The sequence below is a fragment of the Coffea eugenioides genome, chromosome 6 (assembly GCF_003713205.1).
Source record: "Coffea eugenioides isolate CCC68of chromosome 6, Ceug_1.0, whole genome shotgun sequence".
Classification (NCBI taxonomy): domain Eukaryota; kingdom Viridiplantae; phylum Streptophyta; class Magnoliopsida; order Gentianales; family Rubiaceae; genus Coffea; species Coffea eugenioides.
Genome location: NC_040040.1, coordinates 15,888,130 through 15,908,501, shown reverse-complemented (window position 1 = coordinate 15,908,501; position 20,372 = coordinate 15,888,130). Strand labels below are relative to the sequence as shown.

General features: G+C 34.6%; 2 protein-coding genes across 3 annotated transcripts; one reads left to right on the top strand and one right to left on the bottom strand.

The window, feature by feature from the left end:
* Window positions 1–492: 492 nt before the first annotated feature.
* LOC113775346 (regulator of MON1-CCZ1 complex-like) lies at window positions 493–9,751 on the bottom strand. 2 transcript variants are annotated; one of them, XM_027320178.1, is made up of 15 exons: window positions 9,606–9,751; window positions 9,366–9,462; window positions 7,929–8,030; window positions 7,748–7,819; window positions 7,365–7,604; window positions 6,970–7,229; window positions 5,698–5,851; window positions 4,919–5,028; window positions 4,733–4,820; window positions 3,446–3,781; window positions 3,292–3,366; window positions 2,514–3,130; window positions 2,132–2,240; window positions 1,856–2,035; window positions 493–951 (listed from the first exon to the last, which is right to left on the bottom strand). In XM_027320178.1, the coding sequence occupies exons 5-15, from the start codon at window positions 7,527–7,529 to the stop codon at window positions 775–777; spliced, it is 2,271 nt and encodes a 756-aa protein (XP_027175979.1). In that variant the 5' UTR covers window positions 7,530–7,604; window positions 7,748–7,819; window positions 7,929–8,030; window positions 9,366–9,462; window positions 9,606–9,751; the 3' UTR covers window positions 493–774. The 2 variants fall into 2 exon arrangements, with proteins under 2 accessions (XP_027175979.1, XP_027175980.1); XM_027320179.1 differs by having other exon boundaries at window positions 9,366–9,455.
* A 2,906-nt stretch (window positions 9,752–12,657) lies between these two features.
* On the top strand, window positions 12,658–15,189 carry LOC113773682 (zinc finger MYM-type protein 1-like). Its single transcript, XM_027318306.1, has 3 exons — window positions 12,658–13,735; window positions 13,860–14,494; window positions 14,584–15,189. The coding sequence occupies exons 1-3, from the start codon at window positions 12,658–12,660 to the stop codon at window positions 15,169–15,171; spliced, it is 2,301 nt and encodes a 766-aa protein (XP_027174107.1). The 3' UTR covers window positions 15,172–15,189.
* Window positions 15,190–20,372: the final 5,183 nt, after the last annotated feature.

Here is a 20,372-nt window from a genome sequence, read left to right as displayed (position 1 = left end):
TATCATCCGAATGAATTGAATTCAGCTATCGAGTTAGGTCAGATTTATTTGAGAAATGAATTGAATTACTCTACCATCCAATTGTTCATCCGATCATTCTTAGCATTAGCTTTCTAGATTATTTCAGTTCTCTCTCTTTCGTCCCATTTGACATTTCGGTCCGTTTGATTCAGGGTCTGTTTGTACATTTTCTGGAAAATATTTTCCTTCCAAACAAACAGACCCTTGAACTGTGATTTTCGCTATTCCAGCTGTTAGTCGGTTGGACACCAATTACTTGAAGCAAGCATTTTACTCCCAACTGTTAGTATTTATTTTGTCAATTCTGTTGACAATCTCTGCTTTGGAAAGTCGATTTGTTCGAAGTAAAATGCTGATACTAGACTTGATATTGGCAGAGCCAGCCATAACATACTGGCAATGAATGTTTTGCAGATCCAAGCGTTCTCATGAGGACACTGTACATTGCAGTGCAGAGAGGAGATGCTCAGATGAAAAAGAAATGTTAGTATATAATAGAAACTCCTGAGAGAGAAATATTACAGTATAACAACGTATAAATTGACCCTCCAACACGAATACACTGCCTTCAGAAGCAAAATTTTAACTTGCCTTCACTGCTCAGACACTTGTTTATGTAGGCATTCTTTTGAGACAGAAATTGATACAACACGGAAGAAAACCTCGGCAACCAAAGCAAACCTCAAGAACTGAGGCATCAATCTCTCCATAATTTACATTGAGCTACCTTGCAGGCATCTCCATACGGACATCTCAAACAACTATTGATGTACTCATTTCAGCAAGAACACGGTTAAATGTGTGGTGATCTGAAGTGTTCTTAAACCCAGGAATAAAATCACAAAAGAATCTGAGTACTGCAGCAAGTTGCCGTGGGTCATTAGATGAATAAGCTGCTTCCAGAAACAAGGAAGGCCGAACGGTAGTCACCTGAAAAATACCATGAGTTCTTCTTTAAAAGGATTGTGAAGGTGAGATATTTATGCTCTTGGCTTCAGCTCTTCTCATGCATGTGCAATGGTAATTAAAAACTGGTGCAGAAGAAGATTCCAAAAGAGAACTTTACAGGTCAGAAGCAAGCCCACAGTTATCTTAGTTCTTTATCCTAAATGAAATCAAAAACTTTACAAAAATTGGCTTCCGATTAGAGCATTTAAATGCCAAAGCCTCCATCATGTAGATGTCCAATCATGCTTCAGATATGTCAAATCAGAAACATATTTTTGTGTTGAAGTAAAAGAATTATATTAAGAAGAAAATTGAGCGTTGAATGCTTGTATTGCCCTAGAGTGTATGTAAGTAAATATGCATGATCACATCCACCATTTCCAAACCCTAAGCTCATTGTCTCTTTCCTTTACCTACATCCACTATTAAGCGAAGGCATAGAAAAGTTGAGCTTTTACTCCCTAAATTCTTCAGAGAAGCAACGAGACGGGAGGATAGTTGTCCACATGCCACTCTTGTCAAAGTTAGTCATCACAAATATGCATGTAGCCGTGTTCCTTGGCAAGAAACTCTGACCACTCTTTTTACCCATAACACATCTTACAGAGCTTAATGGCATTTGATTGTGTAAGACTGAGCTTTCTTTTAAAGGCCATTCCTATTCTATCCAGAAATTAAATAAATTCAATGGAAGACAAAGAGCTGCATTTTAGAAGTTGATGCTTCGACATAAAACTATGAAGGGAGAATAAAAGGATACTTTATTCTGAATAGATCAAGCAAATGAATCATGTTGGAAGAAGATGTAAGACAAAGTGCACTCCATGAACTACATCGAGAAGCATGTTAGTCATAGAACTATAATCAAGAGAGAAAAAAAGGGTACTTTGTGTTTCCGAGCGTAACGTAACGCTTCAAGATAATATCCGTCTTGCACAAGTAGCAACACATACTCATGGTGCAAAGATAGCTGTCTAAGCATGTCAAGGCCCAATTTTCTTGTCTGAAAATTCTGACGACCTGACTCAAGTAGTTGCAAGGCAACTTCCAGAGAGGGCTCAAGGATCTGCAGTAAAATGAATCCATTGTTGAACTTTAAGTAACCAAAGTACAAAAGATGCAAGTGCCATAACTTCTTGAATGAACATATATGAAAAGTAACCTTATTGATGACAAATAATCCTAGTTCAGCATGACGCTCACTTCTTGCAAGCAGCTGCACTGTCAAGACATATATATTTGGATGTAATTTTAACTTTTCCAGGTTAGCCCTGCAATGAAGGAGATTAAAAATAATTTAGAGGAACAAGAAAACCAAGATTATTCACAAAATTAAAATGAGAGATCAAAGACAAAAAAGTTACATCTTACACCTTTATTCTGTAAGATGATTATATACTTCTTTTCACATAATCATTAAAATTAAAAGAAAGAAGACGAACATATTCCTCAACAAGTCTCTACGTCTAGAAGAATTGTGACTTGTTTTAAGTCTATAAGAGCAGAAAAGCATATGCATGATAAATAACATGACGTAGAAGTACCTGCGTAGGAACTCAATGATGATAGCAACCAAGTAGGAAGCATCCCCTATCATCTCTTCCTCAACCAGAGCAAACACAGAACTGTACAAATCATCTGGTGAAATCACTGCTGAAGTCACTTGGGAGTCTAGATTATCGAAAGCACCAGCATTTAATGGTGTGTCACCAGGTCTGAGAACTTGTGATTGTGACAAAGGTTGATGAACTGCAGCACTAGATGATTCAGCCCTCAAAGAGTGCCCTCCATCTATTTTACCACTCGAAGAATCAAGTTTAAGAGAATTGATCTTTTGTGTTTCAGCACTAAGATTGTCGTCTGAGTCCGAAGTTAAAACAAAAGATCTTTCAATGGATTCATTCTCGAGACCACTACTCACTGTTTCATCTATTACAGATTTTCCAGATGCATCAATACGATTGTTAGCATCATCAACGATATTTGCACTAGAAACACCAGAATTTGAAGTATTTTCAGCTTTTGTTCTCTTATCATTACTCCTTGTTTTAATTGACTGTGAATAAGAAGTGACTAAAACATCCAATGCCCTAGCAACAACAGATACTGGTCTGCGTTCAAGAATCATAGCTCGAGCTATTGCCAAGCACAACTGTTTTGCCTGAAACAACAAATAGGTAAAATTACAATTACCATGTTATATGAAACTTTGGGTGTAGACTGGACAACGTCGTAAAAGGTCGTGGGCAATCATCAATGCACCATGCACACGGCGTGTGTATCATAAACACAGAACACACATGGAAGCAATGAACATTTTACCTTATTTGCTTCTAACTTCCTCCTCTGTAAGAAGTCTAAAATAAATGGTACTTCTGAGCTACTGGCAGCAATGGCCTGCACACATATCAAGCAAATTGTCACAGCAAAAGTACAGATCATAACACATAGAATGTAAACAGCCACAAAAACTTGCCTCCAAATCTATATTTATCTTCCACAAAAGCCCATTAGTAACGTCACATATGAGATCAGGAACAAGAAATGACCAGCCATCTCCATAAGTAATTGATTCAGTATCAGTTAAAATTTGAGTCTCTAAAGCATCAGAATTCCTGCTAGTTGATGAGGAACACAAGGAAGCAGCTCTAGGGTAAAGCCTCAACAAAAGAGGAAGTGGAGCAGATATGGGTGCTCTAGAGTCTGCAAATAGGTCATACATAATAACAACTTTCGCATCCACTTGATGAACAAGCAAAACATTATCAATTGCACTGACAGCAATCCTATTAGAATAAATTGGCAAAGAGCCCTGAAAACACAAAGGAAAAACCATTAAAGGTGGAAAAATCAGAGAGAAGGCAAGATGGAATGAACAAATAACGAAAATCTTATTCTACCGTAGTGTGCCAATTGGAATGGGTTCAAACTCAGAGCAAGTCCAGATAAACACGGAAACTCCTTCCTAGGTGAAATTTAATCTAAGATCATTTGCCAGATCTTTTTACAAATAACAGGGTTTAAACATAATTAATGGAACAGGAAATGTACAAGAAAGAACAAATTTTGAGGACGCAAGCAGAACCACAGACATGTTTGACATTTCACAAATATCATGAGCTATATTAGCTCCTACTAAAATGGCAGGATGACAACAGTGCTTTCTATTAGTACAATTTCAGAAAAAAGTTTTATTCAGAAGATGACAAGCATTGAATAAAACCAAAAGAGATTGAAGATAAAATAGAACTTAAAAGTGGCGATGATCCAAAATCCATGTAACAGCTATCCATGTAACAGCATCACCAAGAACTGCCATTTGCACAACACCAATAAAACTGAATATTTTACCAAAAGTGGTTAGTTGACAACATTGACTTTTCCTTGCCAAGTGCATCATAACGATAAAGATAGTGTGGATATGCTTTCACAGACAACCTCTCGCAATTGCATCAATAGGCTTTAATCATTTGCAGTTCCTATCTCAAAATCACATTCTACATTATATATTCCACTTAGATAATTTCATCTAAAATCTGACAGATATTATTCAGAATAATAATTGACTATAATCATTGGACAAATATCAAAATCATGACAGTAAATAACTCATCATATTAAAGTTGTAAAAATAAGCAGCAGGCTAAAATACAATTACAAAACACTGCAATTAACTATCTGCAATAGGAAATTTAAAAAACATATTCTAAAGTAGTAAATACTGAGAAAAAGGAAATATACACAATTTTCAGCAAGATCTAACCTGCTGTATAACAGCATCTCGATAAAACCTATATGAGTGCAGTAGCATCGCAACTGTATCAAATTGCAAGCAGTAAATCCTACCATAACTGTAAATTGACAAAAGAAGTTTATAGGAAAGTTTTGATTAGGACCGAAAGCAAAAAATAAATTAATAAATAAAATAAAAAAGTACAAAGCATCTTACACAGTGACAATGTGAACATCTTCAGCAGAAAGGACAGGCCTACTGTTAGCCCCATGTTTTGCCATTACCATTTCAAATCTCGGCAAGCGGATAATCCCAGCTGAGGAAATCTAAATACATGAATTAAAGCTCTGTTAAACAGATGAAGCTATAGAAGAAGTTAATCTTAATATCAATGGATCCAGCAATCACTAAGGCAATTGAAAACATGAATTCATCAGACAAAGTTCACTAAATTACAAAACCAATTTCCTAATTACGTCAAATGCAATCACCAAGTATATAATTAGTACAATTATCAATGAAAACAATTCTGGTCGAAAATTAACATCATCTAGCACTGTAATATTTAAATAAAACAAATGGAAACAACATAGCTTGTTTCCATTCCTCGGCAGTGGAAATTTCACTTTCTTCACCAACTACTATACCCTTAATTTCACAACCCCACAAGTATGATCACCTCTTAAGAGAAAAAAGAGGGGGGGGGGGGGGCGCAAAAAACCAAAAGCATCCTCGAATGTACTTATTTAATGACTCAGGCATAAAATGAAGATAAGTTGGTAGCCTTGTGAAGTTACATGAGGACAGTTTGATTGAATGGTAGTCCATTCATGTCATAATATTAATGATTCTGCAAGTACGACGTTGATATTATCTCAATAATTAATATCTAAGTAAAGATAGAAGCAGAGGAAAAAAACATAGAGTTCCAGCATCAACAAATAAATGAAAGAAAATAGAGAGGCCTTCAGTCTAAAACCATTGGTAAGCTATACCTGATATCCTGTGAAACTCTTGTTTTGCATGCCTTGGGCAAGAAGCACCAACCTGCTTTCATGTGTGTAGATATACCAACTGACATTTGTCTTCTTGGTCTCAACTAAAGTAAGTGATTTTGAGTCAGAACTGTAAGAGAACAACTCCAGCCCACTGTAATCAAGTAACACTTTTAGAAACATTTTGAAATTAAGAAATAATATTTAAAAGGATGTTTCATGCATGCTTGCTCAACAATAGACACATAATAGCATGTCAACAATACAAGATAGCAGATTCTGGATATAAAACAAATGGTTCATGACTCAAGTGGTCCAGGTGGGAGATGCACGACTGCAAGCATAACAATCTTTTACTACACAAAAGCAAAAAGCACAAAAGGCAAGAGAGTTGTTCAAATCAAAGATTGAATAGATTATGTGCATATGCACTTCAACAAAATAAAGCAAGTTAACTTTGACAGACCTGCAAGGATCAATTGGAGTAAATGACAGTTGCTCAAGAAGTAGATTCTAGCCTTTTAAAAGTATACAGCTGTGTTTAGGCGTTCTTGCTTGTTTTTACCTACTGCTATTAGGTCATTCAAAGCTGAAAATAGTTATTTTCAACAAGCAGCTCTCAAGATGCTCCTGCGAAACAGCTATTTTGGTTTTCAAAACTTTTAATTACGTTTCCAATTCTTTAAACAGCTATCCAAGAATTTTTTTTTAGCAGGTTTAGAAACATTAAGCAAGCTAGAAGAGACCCTTAAGATGGTACCATATTCTTCAGGATGGTACCATATTCTCACAAACTATTCAAGATGGTACCATATTCTTCAGGATCTCAAAACTTATTTACAGCTCTCTTCTCTGATAAGTCTGCAGTTTTTTGTTTTTATGGGTTTCCATGGAGGACATTTAATGGCCTTGCAACATGGTAACTAAAGGCTTGCAACCCTATAACATCTGTGTCCATGAAATTCCTAAGTAAGTCTGGAGGATCTCTCAAAATCTTGAACCCAGGTTACATACTCAGACTCATCTTACTAAGCTGTCAGCACAGGCTTTGCCCACTCTCCATGTATGAATAATTTTGCAGTCCCATTCCCTTCTCAGCCACTACCCTTTCTCCAAGAGTCTGTAAACCTCAATCTTGAGGCCAACTTCAACATGCGTTCAAATCTACCACTCTCAGCAATTTTTTTTGAGCCAATCCAACAAAGTCTGAATACACCTAACTAATAAACATAGACACAGACAAGATATTGTCAGAAGTTCTTCAGCTCATACCTGGTCTTCACAAAGACAATATCACAAGTTGGACAATCTGTCCAAAAGAATCCCAGAATATGTTCTGATTCGGACCTGCACTTATAGATAAAAGTTTTTTCCCCCTCTCTATTCCAGATCTGAACTTCATGATTAGATCTTTGGACTGCCAGAAGCTGACAATCTAAAGAGTATCGAACTGAGAGCACTGGACCTTCACTTATTGAATCACAGGATGGAGCGACATTTGGATCAAATGGAGCAGTTTTCCATGAGAAGACCTACAAATTGTAATAATAACAGATGTAATTTACTCACACCACCAGAAAGTAACGACAAATCAAGGTATCACCCGAAATTTGACTACCAAGTAAAAACTCACAACTAAAACTAGTATTTCTACCGTATTAAATCACCTGATCAGACGTAGATGCAAGTAGCAGCTTACTTCCATCATCATAAAATAGATTTCTAGATCCCGAAACTTTGCACCTCAGTGGTGGATACCGGACATAAACATGTGATACAGCACCAGATCCAGAGAAACCAGAAGACTGAGACGAAGATGGTTTCCCAAACATTTTTTGAGTATTTCAACCTTTGCAATCCGGAAAACAATCAAATTCCTCCTGCTAAATTATATACAAGCTCCAGCACTGCAGGTAGTAATCAATATGTATGAAACATAGAAAGAAAAAAAGGATAATTAGCACAGCTTAAAGGACAAAGAATAAGATCAAAAATGAAATTCATGCAGTATAGCTTGGATTCTGTCCAAAAGTACGAGACCATATCATACCAGTAGAATTGAAGCTATACTAAAATGAGGCTTCCAGTGGATTTCTGATATGCTTCAGGCTTTTCCTCTGACCTGTGTATCCACACACAAAGTGATATATTTATGTCTGTTTCAGTAGAGACAATAAATACCCCAAATTGAGGTTATCTTTCTTTTGCATGTCGGAAAATGAGTCTCATACCACATTCTGCATGCAATTCCTTAATAAAAGGAATTCTTTTAAACACATGTCACGTTCTACTACAGGAATCTTTGCTGCAACACAACTACCGTATGCTTTGGCCTGTACAAAATGATTACAAACATCAGCACAAGAACCATTTTTCTTTCTCATTTCTTGGGGTGGGAGGTTGTCAGATAAGGAAGCAAATAGCACTGCACATTGCTTTTTTATTTTTATGAACTTTCAATGCAAAATTTGTTGCGACATTTTAATCACAAACTGAAGGGATGAAGCTTTTAATCAACAATTAGCATTTGAAAACAAGAGGGAAAAGAATTTATGAGGTGGCATTAATTTGGGATGTCATTAGTCACAATATTTTAAATTTTTTTTTTTTTGGATATCAGAGACAAAATCAACAACTATAATTATATGTCTGTCTGTCGAACTAAAAGGCTTATCACCCCAACTATGTTATCCAAACTCTTCACTTTGCCCTGCCGTTTCCCACTCTCCATTTTGCACTAGAGCAGCCAGTCCTGGGAACAGAACTGGGGAAGTCAAAGTTGGAGGGTGTCATGCCGCCTTCTCTTGTCACTGATGGATCGAACCAAATGATGGATAGTCTTTCCATGGAATCAAGCTCGGGACAATAGACAGTCAGACCACAACTTCTTAGTATGTCCATTTCCAACAAAGTTTTTCCAATAAGGGCAGGGAAGGAAGATAAGCTTTCTTATGCACTGATAACAGAAGACTTGAGCTACCTTTTATACGTATATGTAAGCTTCAGGGAAGCTCCTTAGGAATGAAAGATGATGGCTTTACTGAGGAAATGCTTTCTCTTGAATTTTATTCCCTATCTTTTAGAGACTAAGGTGGAGTGGAGGAACTAATCATAAACAGTCCGTCAAGCACCCACATTATTCTTAGAAAAAGAAGCGCCATACTCCTCCTTTTCTCTTAGCCATATGTGCACGATCAGTAAAAGAAAAAGACTCCCGTATCTAAGTCTGGATAATAATCGTACCAAAATGTTGTTCATTCTATAGTTCTCACGGGGACCCTCACTTCACCGATAACTTTGAATGTAATGCAAACAAATTAAACACAAATCATTGGCACCCGTAGAGAATAGATATGAATTGCCTCAATTTCTTTCTTCCATTAGTCAATCCACAAAACAGTTTACACGAGCTTTTTACTTTGTGTTAGTTATACATTTATGAGCTTTCAGAATCGAAACTCTTGTTCTGATCATCCTCTTCTAACTAGCAAATCCACAAGCACTTTTCCATCTACCCACAGTAAGCAAATTCGCATTGCTAAGGATAAAAAATTAACGTCATAATATTGCTCGTCTTAATAGCAAATTTGCTCGTCTTAACTTTTCTTAATTTGTAAGAACTGTTACTTAGGACCACAAAAGCATGCATAAAACAAATAAAAGATCACCTGAGCTCCACAATTCACCAAAATTCGCCGGAGTAACGTCGTAGTACTGTTACCACCAGTCTTCTCTTTCATTATCAACCGCTCAAACACCTGAAAACTTTGATTTTAAAAAAAATCAAATTTCCAATCGACATTAATAATCAATCCACCAATTCTAACAAATTAATTAATACTCATGTTACCGTTTGGAAAAAAAAATTAATTAATACATCTCAAAAAAAAAATTAGGGCTTTTATTACCTTGGACTGGAATCATTTCCTATCGGAGATCAAGCCGAAGTACCAAAATCAACACCTTTTGTTACCCTTTCCATTAAGTAAATATTTGGTTTTAAGTATTTTAAATTGCCCTAAAATTTTTTTTCCTTTTTGCCTTACTAAGCTTGGGGTTGTTGAAGTCTTGTCAAACATTTTCACCTGACGGTCTTTCTAATCATAGGGAGCTTCTCACCTATTAAAAAATGGGCCGTTTTGGGCCCTCTGATTTGATCTAATTTTCTCGTTCTACTCACGGATGCTTAGAATCCCGCACTATTTCAAAGTGGAAAACAAATAATACGGGCTTACTTTGAAATCGCTCAGTATTTGGGCCCAATTTTTGTAGCAAATCATCTTCATTTTGTATTTTCTTTTAGGCAAGTTACCCGTAGGCGGCTGTGTGTTGGGTTAGTCTATTTACCACTTACAAACGTACCCACCTTATTGGCTTCCAAACCTACCTTTCAAGCCCATCTGTTCTAACCCAATGGGTCGATTTAGTGGTAGATCTAAAAAATCAATATAGTAACTTTTGTCATTTTTTTTGGACAAAATGTCTCATTGGTCCTCAAACTATTATACATTTAAACTTTTGGCCCTTAAATTATTAAATAGACAGTTATAGCTCTCCAATTAACCAAAACATATACTCATAGCCTTCTATCAACTTAAGTCGTCATATCTAACAGAAATAACACAAAAAATGTCAAGAACCACCTTCACTGTACTATTGAACATAATGATTCAAATTGATGGAAGGATTATAATTTATAAGTATATGTTTTAATTAGTTAGAGGATTAAAATGCCCATTTAATAATTGGAGGACTAAATGTTGAACTTTATAATAGTTTGAGGGTCAAACTCATATCTAACTATCTCAAACTAATGCCGATGGGATAGTAAATTTTAAGTCTCAAATTTCTTGAATTTCAAGTTTGTCCTCTAGTACCCTTATTTCTCTCCATTGCAATATTAATTAGTCTTGAATTATGCTTATTTTCTTAGATTTTATTTGAAATAATATTTAATGACTTTTAATAATTTTTTGGATAGCAAAAAATCGTTTGGAAAATTTATTATTTTGAAAGTCCATTTGAGTCGCAACTAATTATTTTCAATGTCATTTGGAGTGACTATTTTTCTATATTGGGTATATCCAATAAGATTAAAATAGATAATATTTGCAGACTGATAATATGTTTTTGAGGTTGTGCAATGACACCTTACATTTAACCAGCACCAAAGAAAAGAATTTAAAACATAGTTTGATTGGGGAAAAAATTTGGTCCTCAAAAAAGTAATCCTTAATGTTTGGAGTGTGAACCATAACTTATAAACAATTTACATTGCCTTGACAAACATTGATGTGCTCAGAATCTCTGCTTATTGCTTATATAACAAGCATAAGAAAAAAAATACATATACATACATATACATATATATATATATGTGTGTGTGTGTGTAAAACTTCTTTTGCATAAATGAAACAAAAAGTTTTTGAATGTATCAATAAATTAAAATTCTAAGTAAGCCTAAGCATAGCCAAGTTAGGCACTTCTAGTTCAATGCATACATGGTTGTAGAAAGACGATTATCATTATTTTAATTTGGAAAAAAATATTTGTTTTGAAAAAAAAATGAGTATTAGTTTTCAAACGACTACCATGGACATACATATGTGCTGCTCATATCAAATTTTTAAATCATCTAGATCAATTCTAGAATTTTGAGAATTCTAGATGATCATCTAGATCATCTAAATCATCTAGTAAGCCTAAGCATAGCCAAGTTAGGCACTACCAATAGTTTTGAAGTGTACTATTGTGCTTATTGGCTACAATTCTCTGACATATAACATATGACAAGCTTGAAGAAGCAATTATAAATTTTGGTGGGATCTAATGCAGAAGTTGTCTCCTACAATTCCACATGACATTCAGAAATTTCAAATGCATAAAACTTGTTTGAAAGGAGATCTACAACCACGGATTTAAGGGGGGGCTGGTGGGGGCTTAAGCCCCCCCAAGCCGCCGGAAAACCCCCTATATATAGGGGATTCCGGCGGCCAGCCCAGCCCCCCCACGGTGATCCAGATCTACCATCCTCCATGGCTCCATGAATGCTGCAGAGGAAGTGAAGAAGAGCTGGAAAGCCGCTGCCGTGCTGACTGCTGAGGAAGAAGATGACCCATTTCATTTTGAATTTTTTTTTTTGCCCTCTAAATACAAAACGACGTCGTTTCACTTTTAGTGGAACGACGTCGTTTTGTATAATGAGGGGAAAAAAAAATACATCAGATGAAGCCCTAAGGCTTCATCTGATGCAAAAGCACGCCGCCAGTGCCAAAGGGCAAACAAGACTCTAACTCCAAGAAGAAGACGCCAGGCTCCAAGAACTCCAAGAAGCTTCAGTTGAGATTCTACCATCCTGCTTCAAGCCTTCAATTCAAGGCTCCAAGACTCCAACTCTTCACTATTCCATTCACATAAATATTTTAGGTTAGTTTTTTGGTTTAAATTACAATATTCATCTTTATATTTTTGTTAATTATATGTTTAAATTATTTTTGAATTTTGAGTATCTTGATATTAATTTGATTAAGATTAATTTTTATTTAGTTTATGTTAATGTAATTTAAGAATTTGAAAGATTACATTAAAAAATTTAATGATATTAAATTTAAATTAGAAATTAGTTTAGAAATTGTATAGATTTTAGGTTGTATTTAGTTTTTAAAATTTTGTTAGTTTTATATTTGAAATTTTAAGAATTAATTATGTGAATTAGAAATTTTGAATGTAAATATAAATTCAAAATTTTATGAGATTGAATTAGAGATTATATGGGTATTTAGTTGTACCTTATTTTAACTTTTTGATAATTTTATATAATGAATTTTATAAATTGAGAAATATAAGTAATATGAATTTATTATTAAATTAAAGAATTATTTATATGAATTTTAAATTAATTGATTATTGAATTGCATAATTTTATTGAATTTAACCACAATTATTTAATTGTGACAGAAAATGGAGAGATTCTTTAAACCTAAACGAGTCCGTAGTGGTGAATCTTCAAATGAGCCTAATATTAGTGAACCAGTTCAAAATCAATCTTGTGTGGAATTGAATTTAAATGATATTGTTAGTGATCCGGGATTACGAAAATCAGTTGAGAAATTTGATATTTCTCTTCGAGACCATGTCCGAAGAGAGTATTTGACTAGGGGACCTTGCCAACCGATTGGCCATATGTATCCAAAAACATCATTTGGTAAACAACATAGAAGTTTCCAAGATAGTTGGTATCAAAAGTTTGTATGGTTAGAGTATAGCATATCGAAAGATGCGGCGTTTTGCTTTTGGTGCTTTCTTTTCAAAACACAAAATAAGGGAGGTCGATATGCAGAGGATGCCTTTACAAAAACGGGATTCAATAATTGGAAAAAGGCAATGGAAAGATTTAATGAACATATTGGAGCTGTGAATAGTTGCCATAATGATGCTAGAATACAGTTTGAAAGTTTTCAAGATCAAAGGCATAGTGTGTCAAATGTGCTACGATCTTGTGGGCGCGAAATAGATATTGCATATCGCACCCGTTTAACTGCTGCTCTGGATGTGACCCGCTTTCTTTTGAAGCAAGGATTGGCTTTTCGTGGAAATGATGAGTCAACTAGTTCTTCAAATAGAGGCAATTTTCTTGAATTGTTTGAGTGGTATAGCCAGCGAAATACTGAGATTTTTGAGGTTGTAAATCAAAATGCTCCTGCAAATAATCAACTAACTTCTCCAATGATTCAAAAAGATCTGGCACATGCTTGTGCCTCAGAGATCACAAGTGTTATAATCAATGATATTGGAGACAATTATTTTTCCCTAATAGTTGATGAGTCTCGAGACAGTTCAGTGAAAGAGCAAATGGGAGTTGTTTTGAGATATGTGAACAAAGAAGGGCGTGTGATTGAACGTTTCCTTGCAATTGTACATGTGTCTGACACCACATCTCTTTGTTTGAAAGATGCAATTGATTCTTTATTCGCGCAACACGGATTATCATTATCCAAATTGAGAGGTCAAGGATATGATGGAGCTTCAAATATGCGAGGTGAGTTCAATGGTTTGAAGGCCCTTATATTACAAGAAAATCCCTATGCGATGTATATTCACTGTTTTGCTCACCAACTCCAGTTAGTTATTGTTGCTGTTGCTAAGAGAAATATCATTGTCAGTATTCTTTGTCTATGTCTTTATGATTGTCAATTTAACTGGAGCATCATGTAAAAGGAGAGATCAATTAAGACAAATAGAACATGATAAGATTGTTACACTTTTAGACAGTGGAGATATTATTAGTGGAAAAGGCAAAAATCAAGAAACTAGTTTAGCAAGACCAGGGGATACTCGTTGGGGATCACACTATCTAACATTACTTCGTCTATCCTCTATGTGGGCTTCGGTGATTGGAATATTGGGAAATATACAAGATGATGCCACCACTTCTGACAATAGAGGTATGGCCAGGGGTTTGATTGATAGAATGAATGATTATGAGTTTGTTTTTGCATTGCACCTGATGAAGTATTTATTGGGAATCACAAATGACTTGTCACTTGTTTTGCAACAAAGGGATCAAAATATTGTCCAAGCCATGAGTTTGATTGATACTATGAAATCTCAATTGCAAGACTTTAGGGAAGAGGGATGGCAAATAATTTTAGATGAAGTCAACAATTTTTGTGAGTTGAATATGATTCCCGTGATTGATATGGAAGACAGTATAGCAATCCGTGGCAATGCCAGGCGCAGTCGCAGAGGTCAAACCATCACTAATTTTCATCATTATCGCGTGGAAATTTTTTGTGAGGTATTATTTTTGAAATTATTATTTCATTACATTTGTTACTTGTTAGCAGATTTTCTTAGTTATTAATTTTATTATTGTTGTGATGTCAGGTTGTTGATTTAATTATACAAGAGATGAATAATCGTTTCTCGGAAGTTAGCACGGAATTGCTTAGTTGCATAGCATGTCTTGATCCAAAAAGTTCTTTCTCTCAATTCAATGTGCAGAAACTACTCCGTCTTGCTGATTTATATCCTGAAGACTTCTCAAGTAACGATTATTTATATCTTGAGTCTCAACTTCGAAATTATATTTATAATGTGCAACGCGATCCTCAATTTTCAGAAGTTGGAGATTTGGGAAGTCTTGCTCAACAAATGGTTAAAACTGGTAAAAATACAGTTTTTCCATTGGTTTATCGTCTGATCCAGTTGACATTAGTTCTACCAGTTGCGACTGCTTCTGTTGAAAGAGTATTTTCTGCAATGAATATTGTCAAGACTGATTTGCGCAACAAAATGGGAGACGAGTGGATGAATGACTGTCTGGTTGTATACATCGAGAAGGATATTTTTGCAACAATTGAAAATGAGCAAATATTGCAGCGTTTTCAACGGATGAAGACTCGCAGAATGCAATTGCCTCCTCTTCGTTATTCGAGTGCAACAACTACCAATACTTCAAGTGTTAATCAATAACAAATTTTTGGGTATGTATAATTATATGTTTTTATTATTTTTATAATTATTGATTCTAAATTTTACTTATTAAATATATTTATTTCGTCACAAAAAAAATTTTTAATACACTTCAGCCCCCCCAAAAATAAATTTATGGCTCCGTCCCTGGAGATATATAAAGGGATTACATGAATTTAATTTCCAACAATAATATTGTACTTTGGCAGTAGAGCATTCATATATTTGGATAAGAAAAATATACTCAAGTAACAAAGAGAGAAGGCTGGTGTGTTTGGACTTGGTAGCTAGCAAGGATTTGAGATTACCTTTTAGTATTATTGGGGTAAACCTCCAATAATCTTCTAGACATGCATCCTTGCCACAAGTAACTAAAACGCAGTAGATTTTAATAGGAAGAAGTGATGATTCATTATTCGCTAAAATTCAGGTACGGTGAGACATCAATGTAAGAACGTCCTAAAAGTACACCATCTAAACAGGCCCAACCCTTATCCTTATGTAGTGTTTTTGAATTATCCTTCCTAAATTATTTCTAGCATCGACATGCCTTGAGTTAGGATTGCAAACTTTAATAAGTAGTTACAATATTCCTTACATCTATAAAATTATTTGCATTTGGATTGTTTAAAATAAAGAATGATATATAAAAACATTATTGTTTGATGATAAAAATATGATTGTCTCTTTTTTATGCTCGATAAAAAAAATTTAAAATTTCAGTGTTTCGAGACATTGAGTAGGGATAGATTCAGAAATATATATATATATATGTGTGTATGTATGTATGTATAATTTCAGTATTAGGGAAGAACAGCCGAGTAAAATTTATACCAAAAAAAAAAAAAAGGGAAAATCCTCTAGTCATTGTTCCAACTGATATTGCTAAAAATATTTTCCTAGTCCAACCCTAAAGTTGGCCAGTTGCGGACCATCCTTAAAAGTGGAAATCTATTTAAATGCCCTTTTCCATTATTGTAATTAAATCTGGTTACCTAAGCATGATATATATATCTCAACTTATTTTGCAGGCCCTTAATTAAACACATCTGAGAAAAGACTAAATTAGGACGAAGGTACAATGGTATCATTAATGAAGTCCAAAGTCACAGGAAGAAACATTCAAGGCATTAAATTCGAAGCAACTCAAGCTGGTGCCTCATACGACGGACAACCTAAAATGAATATGTGTTAAATGAAGCATACACGATAACATTATGTGGTTTGATGTTGCCCAAGAAAAGAAACAGGTAGCTATTTTATATGGATATTATCTGAATTATTTTTTTTTCTCAAAATTTCTCATGTACTTTCCAACTAATTAAGCGTAATGTCTATAGTTCTATACCTACCAAATTGGCCATGGGGTTTCTTTGTGACCCTACTTGCTTCCTCCAATAATTGGAAGTAGTGGTTAGTCTTAGGGTTTTTATTCATTAAAAACTTAATGTAAGAATATGTACTCTTTGGGTACGTACTAGTTAAAATAATCCAAGTGAAAATATGTCTAATCTGCGCTTATACTAGGTCTCTCTTTGTGGGTGTGGGTTTCTTCATAAGGATTAATTTTTATACATTGTGAGTGTAAAGATCGTTTTTTTTTACACAAGTAAATTTAGATGAGTGGCATCATCGTTGTTCAAAATTTAAATTCACTTTTTGCCCATACATCAAATATCTATACTTGTAAGTGTAAACAATATTTACACTGACGGTGCATATAACATTAATCTTTCTTCATACTTTTAGCTTAATTACGTTTAGGTTTGAAATGACATGAAATTTAGGTGAAGTTTGGCAATTTGAAGCATAAGTAATTGGAAGGTTCAAAAAGAAAACTGAAAAGGGAATAACAAACTAGTCAAACATGTCAATTAGAAAGGATATCATCATCGAGACTTTTGATTTTACTATGACACGGCTCAGTTGGAAAACTTCTACGAAACAAACATAAAATAAAGGGAAAAGTATTAACTAAGAAATCTTGAGGAAAACCCCAGGCAATGATGACTAAATAGAAATAAGTTGAATACATGAGTAGGCGTGAAATTTACTCACCATACAAATGAAATATGCCAAAAATAAAACAAAGATAACGAGATCTTGTTTTCACAATATATATATACATATATATATTTTATGAGGAAAAAGTTACTTATGGGCACTCTTTTAACTTTTCAAAGAACTTCTTCTTGATTTTTTTCTCTAATAGGTAAAGGGTGGAATTTAAAAAATAAGGAAGGGATAAGAAAATTATATTAGTTTAGAACCTCTACGTTTTAAGGGTTCAACCTCTCGAGTTAAGAAATCCTAGCTGTAAAAATATGGATGGAATTCATACTTGGCAAGGCAATTATTAAATATCATTGTTCCACTGAAATGCAAGGGAAATCTGCAAATCATAGCCGTGATAGAAGTCATGTTAACGAATAAATGGATGCCAATAGCAAGGGACCCAATAGGCCCTCTCTTGATTTTAATTGATTAAAGGTAGGATGTCGTAACAACTACTGCAATTGGAGAAAGCAATTAACGACCATGAAAAGGATGTATAAGTGATTAAAAAAGAGAGCTGAATTTTCGTAGGTTGCTACAATTAGGTATGGTTTATGTACTTGATTAAGTTCCACATGTTGAATCAAAAAATACAAGTTTTGTCATCATCTTATGGGCAAGCTCCAAATGGTCCTTCGATTTGCAGCAATGAATGTCAAGGGTCCCATGTAATAATTATGGAAGACGAAGTCGTAGAAATTTGGTTTTGTGGAGAAAAAAAAAAAAGAACTGGAACAAAAAATAAAAACAAAACTATTAGTAATAAAAAATCAACTAATACATCTCTCAGTGCCTCCTTGATCAAATTTTGATAGCATTAAATAATCTTCTGAAGTTTTAGAGAATTTTAAACTAGTCCCGATACATCTATTTTTTTTATAAAATGGATAGGAGCAGGCGTGCGCGCGCACACACGTATGTAGACACACACACATGAATGAGAGATTTTTGAATCTGTTTAACCACGAACAACGAACAATTAATTAAGGTCAGGTGAGCTTTTCTTAGAACAGATTTATATATTCTTACTGCTTAATTTTCTAGAGATTTGAAATAAATCAATGAATTAATTACCCTTTGATACGCACGAGCATTTGTTCTACCAGACTAAGTTGAGTCCCAAATAATTGTTGTGCTAGCAGGAACCACATTAAAATGGCAAAAATCAAAAGCATCAATCAGAAGTTGATTGGCGAAATTGAAAGATCTAAAGGGGCAAAGAGAGAGAGCGACAGAGTTGTGGGGTGCAAAATGAATTAAACCGAAGAAGAAAAAAACACAGGACATATGTGCGTTAAAGAGGAGACCTGATCAGCTGAGTCGTTTCTTTGTAAACAGCAAGAGCAGGACCACGCACTGTTGAGGGATGCCAGCCAAAAGCATTAGTATGAATCAATGTGAAGTACCCAAGTCCCACCAAGTGCATGCAGTGCAATGCAACTTCTCCATCTCCCTTCTATTCCAGTCTTCTTCATCATCAGTTCCTCTATCTTTTCAAAGCGTAAGTGGGGCTATAACTATGACTCCAACACACACTAGGAGTAGTAAATAACAACTGCAAACATTATGCCACTATTTATGACCTGTCAACGTTTGTATGTTCCACTGCACTGCATTCCAAGGTGAGCAGAAAATGATTGCCAAACCAGCTGGGTACGTAGCATTTTCTGAAATGGCCCTTCTACACAAAAATAATTCACAGAATCAACTAGAACCTGCTGATCGCTTCAGAGATTAGATGACAACATTTCATTGATCATTATTCCAAACTTAGGAAATCGAGCTGAACAGAAATTGGCAAATTATGACTAGCTAGGGTAGGTTCGATGATGTTCTATATAGTGTTAAGTTCTTCCAAATTTGGATATTATAATCTCTTTTTCCACTGTATATTGACGAGGGTTTGGAAAATGGAATTCTATATATTATTTTGAAATTTCGTCAACGGTAATGGTTTGGAGTCCATCTTAGCCTTGCAACTTTGGAGAGTAATTCATGCCAAGTCTAAATCAATGCTACCACATTTACCATTGTTGCAACCTAACATAAGTGATAAAAAGCCAATGATGTCAATTCACCTAGTCTCTATTGTCAACATCTTATTAAAATCAATTGTGTGGACCATTTCACAGGAATTGAAGTAAATGGAGAAGCGCAATTCATGTGATCATGGTTTTACAACTACCAAAATCAGATGCAATGATGCTAATGTTTTAGCGTCAAATTACCTTTCTTTCTGGATGTACATAATTCATTTTGAGTGCAAAAGAGTTAGAAAAAATCATTCAAAATATCCCTCATATTTCGCTAGATAAATTTTTTTCGTTCTTCACTTTTAAAATGTTAATTTTACAGTATTTATAGATTCAAATTAGAAAAATTTGATCCTACCTAAGTTTTCGATCACTTTTTAGTCTAAAATTACCACATGACTCACGTGCAGTTCTTTTGTATGTACAAGAAAATCATATCCCACTTTTTTAATAATAAAAATGAATATAGATTGTGTCTATTTTTCTAGTATGAGTGAGAAGTCTTGGATTCGGGACCTTCCACTTATATTTCCTCCCCCATCTCTCCCTTTGAATATAGAATGGATCAAATTCTATTTTTTCAGTGAAAAAATGATTATGATTCGTGTCCGATCCTACTTCTTTAGGGGTAAAAATGAATACGAATTTGGCCATTTGTATGAGTCATGTGATGGATTCAGGAAAAAAAAGTGGTAGAAAAATCTAAGTTGGAACAAAAGTTCACAGAGTTAATTTTATAATGAATGTAAAATTAATATTTTAAAAGTGAAAGACGAAAAAATTTATTTGGCAAAATGTGAGAGACGTTTTGAATAATTTTCTCAAAGAGTTACGGGACCTTTCCGTTACTATTTTGTAGTGTAATTTGGAACCTTTTAATCTTGCAGTAGCATATTTATTCACTAGAGGTCATTTGCTTAATCATAAAATGCTAATTGTATGAGTATGAATATAATGCTAGTTGCATTATATTTCGATGCTCATTATATTTCTTACTAAGTTTGATGGAGAAAAACTACACGGAGTCTTGAGCTTGCATATTTTCTCTTTCAGATATAGATAATCTGTTGAGTACTTGAGTTAATTCTCTTCATCCATATAGGTGTATGTGTT